The 9762-nt window shown below is 39.0% G+C and overlaps 1 protein-coding gene across 4 annotated transcripts in view; it reads left to right on the forward strand.

Moving 5' to 3' along the window:
• The first annotated feature begins 2188 nt into the window (after positions 1-2188).
• The window catches only part of CRCP (CGRP receptor component), a 37611-nt gene continuing 30037 nt past the window's right edge, over positions 2189-9762 (forward strand). For 2 of the 4 annotated variants that reach the window (XR_439280.3, XM_006918513.3), the window contains exon 1: positions 2189-2339. Coding sequence is in view for 1 of the 4 variants with exons in the window: in XM_006918513.3 (XP_006918575.1) it covers positions 2332-2339 (8 nt within the window). In the remaining 3 variants the exon portion in view is untranslated. Of the gene's footprint in view, positions 2340-2400; positions 2531-9762 lie in introns of those variants that run through there. The other 2 variants (XM_015594570.2, XM_025051539.1) reach the window with 2 other exon arrangements.

The following is a 9762-nucleotide window of genomic DNA, read 5'->3' on the forward strand; positions in this document are numbered from 1 at the left end:
AATGTTAGCAGCCCCTAAAACTGAGAGGGGTAAAGTTGGGGTGGTGCTGGCACACATGAGTGTTGAAGCTGACCAGAAGTGAGAGACCTGGCTCTTCCACTGCCTAACTCCTCTCTGAGCTTCACTTTCCTCTCTGTGAAATGGGCTAATCATAGTGTTTAACTCCTCGAACTCTTGAGAGAAGTAAATGAGATCATGCTAATACAGTGCTTGGCACACATTCTCATGGGGACTTTGTGAGGATTAAATGAATACAAACATGTGAAGAGCTTACATCAACTCTCTGACGCCTGGTAAGGACCAGGTAAGTCTTACTCTTCTAGACTCTCCCTGGGTGACTTAACTTTAAAGGCTTCATTTCTACTTCAAAAGCTCTAACTGCTGATTTTCTTCTGAGCTCTGGACTTAATACCTTCAGTGTTCGATAGGACTTTCCACTTGGAAGACATACAAGGTTTGCTCATACTCTGGACCTTTGTGTATATTTGATACCTCTGCCTAAAAAACAGGCTATTAAGAACGAAAAAAAAGCCATTTACTAGGTTCGTGTGCTTTGTGTGTCAATCTCAAGTTAGGAAAGCTGCAGGGAGTTGAATTAGAGACTTGGGCCAGGCCAGGTAAGAGTTTCAGCACTTGACTGGCCCAGCTTTGTTGGCTCGGTTATCTTGTCCTGCATGATCCTTCTGGACAGCCTTTTCCTGGGAGAGGGCTTCACTCCTGACCACTCAGTTTCCCCTAGGGGATAAGTTGGGTGACTGCATACAGCCCCCAAGGGCTTAGGGTGGCCTCTCTTGGAGAACCTGGAGCTCAGCCATTTTATCATGGGGCCCTCAAAGGCACTAGCCTAGCTTCCCTAAAACTTTGTTCTTGTGTGCTCCTCCCCACACCCAGCTCAAACACCCCTGGCTTTGTGATGCCTCTCCACCTCATTAGTCATTTCCTCCTCTGCTCCATGGCATCTAAACATAGTATATTGTGGTTATTGATGTCCAGAGCTGGTTCCTCAGCTAGGCTGTCAGCTTGTCAGGCACACCAGAAGTTACTCAAGTCTTAGGCAGTATGTCTCTAAACAATTAGCATGTCTGAGGAAATGCTGGCTGGAATTAAGGTAGAGTCGAAGAGAGAAGCATTTCATCTTGTTACAGAATCACAGGCTGTCTGACTGTAAAGTGTGCACCATTAACTGTTAATATCATGGAATAACAAAGCCCTTAGTAAGGGCCTTGCAAAGAGAATGAGTTTAGCAAATAACTGATAGAACTATAAAAAAAGAAAAAAATAGCAATTGACTCATCATCTAAAGACACCTGCCACTATCAACATTTTGGTACATTTCCTGCCAGTCTTTAGGAAATACTTCAGACATACCCAAAAATCCAGAAGATAATAAACATCTATCTCCCACCCCTATTTTTTTAAAAGACATAAAATGTAGATTAGGCGGCTTTACCTCCCAAACCTTTAGGTATTTCTTCCCTATGCATTATTTTTCCTTAGATTAGGGTCACACCACATCATTTTCTATCTTTAAAAATCTATATCAAGAGCATTTCCCCAATATACCAAATATGCCGCATGACTTCTCACGGCTGCATGTTATATTGCATGACTGAAACGAAAACATCACAACACACCCATCTTTTTAAAGCGCCTGATAATTCTTCGATAAATTTCTAGAAAGGACTGTGCCTGATGTTAAGGCTCTTTTATGCATACGTTTTTGGCCAAATAGCTCTCAAGGCAGAATGAAAACAGGGAAAAGGGAGTTTGAGACTTTTCCCTTCCCTTTTTAATACGTTTTATTGAATTATAACATACATACAGGAAAGTGGACATAAATGTATAGCTCACTGAATTTTCAGAAACTTAACACACCACGTCCCCAACACCCAGATCACGCAATAGAACATTTCCGGAAGCCCAGATCCACCTCACTCCCTCACCATCGCTACTCTCCAAGGGGTGGGATTTTAACGTCGCAAAGGACTACTAACACGATGATGTCTTTGGAATCTTAGTTTAATAATACTTTGGTATAACCTAGACCACGAAAACATGAGCTAAGTTCCATCTGCAAACGCTTAAAAAGCTAAAATCCGGCTGGGTGAACAGCAGCCAGGCCTAACAGCGTAGGCAGCCGCCTCCACCGCTGTAGCGCGAGGTCCGCCAGGCTCCCGACGTGCAGCGCGGCAATCCCGGCGTGCACCGCGGCGCCAGAGTCGGTGATCCAGCACTCGGCGCGGATGCCAAGAGTAGCGGCAGTGGCGGCGGGGCTTGTTTGTGTGTGTGTGTGTTTGTGTTGGCGGCCGGAGACGACGAGGCGGGTTCGGCATGGAAGTGTAAGCTGCGCAAGGCGTATCCCCGTCTTTGGGTGGAGATTCACAGCTGGGGACGGCTAGGTCTTGGGACCCGAGAGGCGCGGGCACTGGTCGCAAAGGCGTGTGGGGAGGAAGACGCGGAAGAAAGACTCTCGCTCTGCTCGACTCAGCCTCCGCCCGCGCTCCCAGCAGGTGCCTGGGACCGGGGCCGAGTATGTTTCAGTGTGTCTGCTTCCTTCTTCATTCATTTACTAGCATTTCCTAGGTCTCTGTGGGGAGCCGTGCCAGGTATCCGAGCAGAGACTTAGAAGGTATAAATCCTTGAGTCCGCCCTGGAAGTACCTGGAGGAGAGATGGATAAACTTTGCCTGGGGCAGTGGGCTCGTGGGGAGCCCTAATTTGGAAGAGGTGCTGTCCGAGTTGATGTGGAGCAGTTAGCCCTGTGAAGACAGAGGCGGGTTTTCTGGGAAGAAGGTGTTTGTGCCTGGATTGTGACCACCAAAACAACACGTGTGTGTGTGTGTGTGTGTCTGGGAAGTATCAGCCGTTCAACAGTTTAACTAACTTCACCTGGTCTTTTGCATGTTTGTCCATTGTACTGCATTCCAATGGAAGTGTTTTTCATCTACTCCGCCCGTGGGTTTTTACATGGTTGACATTAATTCGTAGGCGTATCTGTATTGTGTTATCTTTGGCACTGATTATTTAATTATTTAATACATTTTTCTTTACGTTATTTTGCCACCTGTGTGATGATTATACGTACTAAAAAAGACTTAAAAAATAAAAAAAACCCCGCAATATGTATATATACCCAAAGTGAAAGCTTCATGAAACGATACTTATTGTATGCCGTACACCCTGATTTTGTCTTGTCAGATCTACTCAAAAAGAGTCAGGAGGCTTTGGCTAGAAATAAATGATGAAAATTTATTCCAGGATCTTAGGATTTGCAAACCATAAACACAACAGGGTAATTTTCTGAAGGAGGAAGAAAAGTACATTCTTGAGAAGAATCAGTTCTGCATTCTTAGCCCCTAGATTGGTCCAAGATGGTTTTCATCAGATGTCCAATAGTATTCATCAGATGTTCAGTGGTGTAGACAATGGACCATTTTCTTTTTGAGGTCATTCACATGGTTAATTGATGGTTTGATGTATGTCCAGACATTAACACATAACACAGTGATGTACATCCAGGTATTAATGTAGGACTGGAAAGTTCAAAAGTTTAAGTTTTCAGTATTAGTTAAAACAAAAAATAAACATTGTTTTGTGTCTCAGCCCACTTGATGTTAATAATTTAGCAGCTTGATCTGAATAAAAATATTTAAATAAAAAGATTTATTCAAGGGTTTTAGAGTTTTCTAACTGGAAACACAGGCAAAAATCAAGAAGTGTTCTGAAGAAGAAAGAAAAGTTGAGTGAAAGTCATATCCTTGAAAATAATCAGTCCTGCATTCTAGGTAGGCCCCTGGATTGGGTCAGGACAGCTATCAGATGTCAGGTGTCCTGGAGGATGGGTACCAGGAGGCTTGGTCCTGAGTCCTGTAGAGGGTAGTTAGAGGGTTATCTGCAGGTTTGATGTATGTCTGGGCATTAATGCTCAACAAGCTTCTGTATATCCAGGTATTGATGCAGGACTGGAAAGTTCCAAAGTTTTATGTTCCCAGACTAGTTAAGACAAGAAAAAGAATTGTTTCCTCATGCTTCAATGTTTATAATGTTAATAATTTAGCAGCTTGGTTAAAATGACTCCTTTTTACATTTTCCCTATTTTTACTCTTTTTTCAGTCTCTTCTCATTTGTTAAAAATGAATGACGACCCAGTAAATTGATGGGGTTTAATCTGCAACTTGAAATATATTCATTTTACTCTAGCTCAAGTCATCATTATCATTTTCCCCTTCTTCACTAGAGCATTTCCTGTCAGCATATAAACCTGCTTTAATTTATCCATATCAAAAATGTCTTTGTCCCCACATTCATGTCCACTTACTGCTGCATTTGTTTCCTGTCACAACAAAACAAAAGTATTGTTTATCCCCTCATTTTCTCAGTCATTCAATTGGGCTTTCATCTTCACCAGTCTACGGAAATGGATCTGTGAAGATTATCTGAGCCCTCCATCCTGTCACATCCAAAGATTGATTTTTCTGGACTTTCTTGGTCTCTTAGCAGCAGTTGATCCAAAAACTCTAGAAACTTCTTTGGCTTTGTGACATGCTCTTCTGAATTTCTTCCTACAACAAGAGTATTCAGTCTCTTGGCTCCCCCTTTTTCCCTTTCTTGGCTTCTAAATGTTGAGGTATCTTAGGGCTCAGTACAGGGACTCTTTTTCTCTACACTCTCTTCCATAGTCATTTTACCCATCTATATGCTGATGAGTCCCAAAAGTATATTTCCAGCCTTTTTCTCCCATTTGTCTAGTTGCTTAGATGAAAAACCTAGCCCTCTTTCCTCACCCCTAAGTCCAGTCTATCAGCCAGTCCTGTCTTATCCACTTTCAGAATATATTTTGAATGCAGTTACTTTTCACCATCTTCACTGCTAATTTTCTGCTACACCATCTCTGGTCTGGATTAAGCAATAGCTTTATGCTTTCATTTCTGTCCCCTTGCCCCATTCTCTACACAGCTGCAAGAATGATTGGATCAATTAGTGGTCTTCCCTCACCCTTGTATAAAATCCTTACTTGCCTTTCTGTTGTACTTAGAGGAAATCCACATTCCTTATTAGGACCTATAAGATCCAGTTGTAACCTCACCTACTCACCAACCATATCTTGCCACTGTCCTGACCCCCCCAAACACACACTTTCCACTGGCAATCAAATAGTTTTTGTAACCTTCTAAGCCCTTTCCTACCTCAGGACCTTTGCATTGCTGTTTTCTTTGCCTGGTATATATTTTTCCCTTGTACTTCTTTCTTGTCCTTTTGATAGGTCAGGTCGAGTGTCTCTTTTCAATGCTGCTTTTCCTTTTTATTCAATCCAAAATAATTTTCATGTTTGTCTTTCATAGCACTTTGGTTTACTTTTCCCTTAAAGAGTTTTATAATAATAGATATATGTGATTTGAGAATGGAAGGGGTCCCTGAAATGGGAAGGTCTGGAGGCCTAACTTTTAGTTCCTGCCTGGCCTCTAACATGAGGCTTGACCTCTGGCAGTGTGGTCTTAAGAATCTTCTGTTGAACCCTAAGTCTATGAGGGGGCACATATACTGTACTTCTGTCAGGTACTCCTAGGACCGGGAGTGGGAAGGCATGAATGGAAAACTCTCTTGAATTATTATTTTTTTGTTCAGTCACTGGCTAAATACCTGCTGAGTAAATAATACATAATAGACATACAGTAGAATTTTTTTCAAGGTGAGGAATATTTATGCTTTATTTGGTTTAATAACAGAATTAAAAGAAAAAAAATTTTTGGCTATCATTTGGACACTTCATCAGGTAAAAGGATACAAAATTTTCAAAGCAAAACTAAGTGTTTATATACTGCATATAAAGTGTTTGCTCTTTGTCTAACTTTGTCTCAGGCCTTGGGTTTATTTATATATCTGGAAAGCTTTGTATTCACTCTTTTATTCTTGAACTTAGTATACATAGTTAGGAAAATGGATTCTACTTACCTTCTATGCCATCTTTTTGTGATAGTGTCAGAATTTCCTTCATTTTAAAGCTGGAAATGGTGAGGTTTAAAGAAGTTAGCTTATAGGTCCTATAACAATTCAGTAACAGAATTGGAAAGAGGATACTTGTTACCTCCCAAGAGAATGCTACAGTTTAATTGTTTGCTGACTTGGTCAGTTGCCCAGGTTTAGTTTTTTATAACGTGATTTGAATCGATAACATAGGTTGAACATAGAATTTAAGCAATTCCATTCAACACTGCTTTCTAAGAGTTGACTGTGACAGTTAATAGGCACTGTTCACATGGGCCTTTTGTGTATGTGTGTGTTTCTAAGGAATGTCTGCCAATAGATCATTTTGTTCTGTTTTTCAGAATTAGGTTTTAAAAAGTAGTTGCTGGCATCCATTAAATTGACCTAGCAAGTTAAGCAAATTTTACAGGTTAAATTTCAAACAGCAAGTCAACTTCAGTTAGTTAATTAATTAGTTGAGAAAATTAAGTGATTGCTTGCCTATAAGTATAGATTTAGACAATCTTTAAAATTCACTTGGAATATTTACTTTAAATACTCGTAAATAAAATTAGTAATATTCTAAGTCTTATAAGAGTATATGAAGTTTTGTGTAGGTTGGCAGTTTCTAGAAGTCTCAGTGCTTGTGAATATATTACATAATAGCGAAACATTAGCTACAGAGCAGACAGTTCCTGCTCAGTAGGAATCAACAACTTGTAAATATAATTGACAGATGTGTCAGTTGACGGATTCTAGTTACCCTAAAAAGTATAGGAGGAAAATGCATTTTATGTTGATTGTAGATTATACTAATTTTTTTAACCTTATGGAATGCTTTAGTTTTGCATTTCTACTTTTCTCAACATGTTAGCTTGAAAAATTTCAAACCCATAGAATAGTTACAAAAAGACCACCACAATTACCTTTATACCCTTTACCTAGAATCTGCGTGTGTTAACATTTTAACATATGTACCTTGTGTCACATGTGCATGCTTTCTCTTTCTACACACACAACACACAGTCAACCATTTGAGAGTTGTAGCTATGTCATTTTACCCAGTCTTATAGAGGCATTCTCTTATGTAATTACAATACCATTATCATACCTGGGGAATTTAATACTGATAAAACCATTCGTATTAAAATGCAACCTATATTCACATTTGTCCAGTTGTCCCAATAATGTCATTTAGCTGGATTTTTTTTTTTTTACCAATTTAGGAACAAGTCAAGAATCACACATTGTATTTAGTTGTTATGTTTCTTTGATCTCCTTTACTCTGAAAAGTTTCCTAGCCGCTGTGTGTATGTGTGACATTGGCATTGTGACAAAAGACATTGATTTAGAAGAATTTAGGCCAGTTGTTTTGAAGTTTGGGTTTGTCTGATTATGTCTTCATGGCTAGATTCAAATTAAACACTTTTTTTTTACAAGAGTGCTATAAGAGCTGTATCTTTCTTATTGCATCTCATCATCATCATTGGTGATGTTAAATAGGATAACTTGATTATGTTGATTGATGTTTGTCAAATCTCACCATATCCTGTTCTTACCAACATGCCACTTAGTGGTGGTTACAATAACTTCTTGGGGATAAAAACTGCCTTAAAATTCTCCCTGCCCCTCCCCCCCAAATTTCCCAATCCACACAGTTCATTTAGGACTAAGATACTATGCACTTATTGACATTTTATTTAATAAAAGCATACCGCATATTGGCATTTACTCTGTTAGTATTTAGCTGGGTAAAACAAGAATTATATTCCTAATAAAAGAATTGATGAATAAGTCAGCTTCTGCTGATTACAGCGCCTGTTTAAACATTTATTGTGCTCCAAAACAGAGGTTTATTAAAATAAGAGAGTTTCCCTTCTTTGGATATTGGCTCTAGAAAAGGCAGATGATGTCCTTTGGATTCTTGCTTTAGCAATATTGACTTGGGCAATGAGGCAATAACGTGGAAGAGCCAGGGGCAGATTTCCCGGGGCATGGAATATTCTGCATGACAGGAGGGGCCAATACTTGGAAATGAAGTTGTAACAGTGGCACCTGGGTTGGATCCATTAGCCTTGAGGAAAAATGACATTTATATTTTTCCCCTAGTCTGTTCCAGGCAGGGATGTCTTAGTTGCTTTGTATTTTAGGGCACACAGGGAGTTGTAACTCAATTTCAAGCAAAGATAGGAGGAAGCTTTGTGGGCTGACTTCCTGATTAAGTAGGCAAAGATGACATATGGTTTGATTTGTCATTTTCAATTTTAAATTAACCATGTTATATAAACTAATTACGCATTGTCCTTCCTGTGGTAGGTTCTTTTTAAATGTGATATTCTTTGTAACTTGAGTACAGTTGTCATTTGGGCAAAGCAGCACTTTTGTGAAAACCCAGCTATTTATTGAATGCCTAGTAAGCTTCACACGCTGATTTCATTACAGTGCCGACATCACTGTGTTGATGACCTAAGGCCTAGGTCATATCTTTGTGTTGACCACCTACTAGTTTTCTTTATTTGTTGACTGGGGAAATCACCCATATTTTTGAAATTTTGTACCATCTTCATCATAAAGCCTTACTCCTGGTTTAAGAACATATGGTAGTCTTTATTGCACATATGTCAAGTGCAAACTCCTTCCTGAATTTTTAGGATTCAGCATTACCAATTTCCATTTGTCCACTCCAATCTTATTTTTCACAGTTCCATAGTTTTCTTTCATTTCAGTTAGGCTTCTTACTGTGTGACATTAAGCAAGTTTTTAAATCTTTGAGCCTGTTTCATTATCAATAATGAAATCATAATAGCTCCTACTTTACAGGGTTTTTAATGGGAATTAAGTGAGGTGATATCTTTTTTAAATTAAATTTATTGAGGTGACATTAGTTAATAAAATCATAGGTTTCAAGTGTACAGTTCAATAATACATTATATTGCATTGTATATTCACCAAAGTGAAATTTCCTTTCATCACCATATATTTTACCCCTTTTACCCCTCTCTACCTCTCCCCGCCCCTCTCAATATCTTTTAAAAACAGTGGCCTGCATTTAGAGACATCTTAATAAGTACCAAGAACTATGCTACACTTTTAAAATTTGTTGTCTCTTTTCATCCTTATAATGGCTTTATAAGGTAGGAAGAAGTTGTGGCGGTAATAGCACAGGTAGTGGTAAGAGGTGGCATTTATTGGGTACTTACTGTGTTGCAGGTACTGTACATGCTTCAATTTAATTCTGTAAACAGTCTTAGGAGATTGGTACTATAATTGCTATTTTATAGATGAGGAAATTTAAGCATAGAGAGTTTAAATAACTTGCCCAAATTCACAGCTAATTGTACGGTGGAGCTGGGTTTAGCATCCAGGGTATACTTCAAGGTACTAGTTTATCCCCATTTTTTGTTTTAAATTGGGAAGTTTAGAGGGGCTAATTCACTCACGAAAACTCATGAACCTTATAAGTAGCAGAACTGGAATATGGACCTAGGTTTGTTAAATTTCAAAACTGTTCGTTATTATACTGTACTGCCTTCAGACTATTAAAAACAGTACTTTTTGATACGATATTGTAGAATGGATCAATTATAATAGTCAAATTGCTGTGCTCATTTATTAATTAAAGGTGATATTTTGCCTTGATCAACTGTTAAACGAGGGTGCCAGGCTTTAGACCACTGCTTGACACATGAACTGTACCTGTTGAACTGATAGAGAAGATGATGATCAGTAATTTTGTGGATATCTGGCAGGATTTCTGACATTACTGGAATTTCTAGGGTTCATGTTAGTGTCAAGGATC

The sequence above is a fragment of the Pteropus alecto genome, unplaced genomic scaffold (genome assembly GCF_000325575.1).
Source record: "Pteropus alecto unplaced genomic scaffold, ASM32557v1 scaffold68, whole genome shotgun sequence".
Classification (NCBI taxonomy): Eukaryota; Metazoa; Chordata; class Mammalia; order Chiroptera; family Pteropodidae; genus Pteropus; species Pteropus alecto.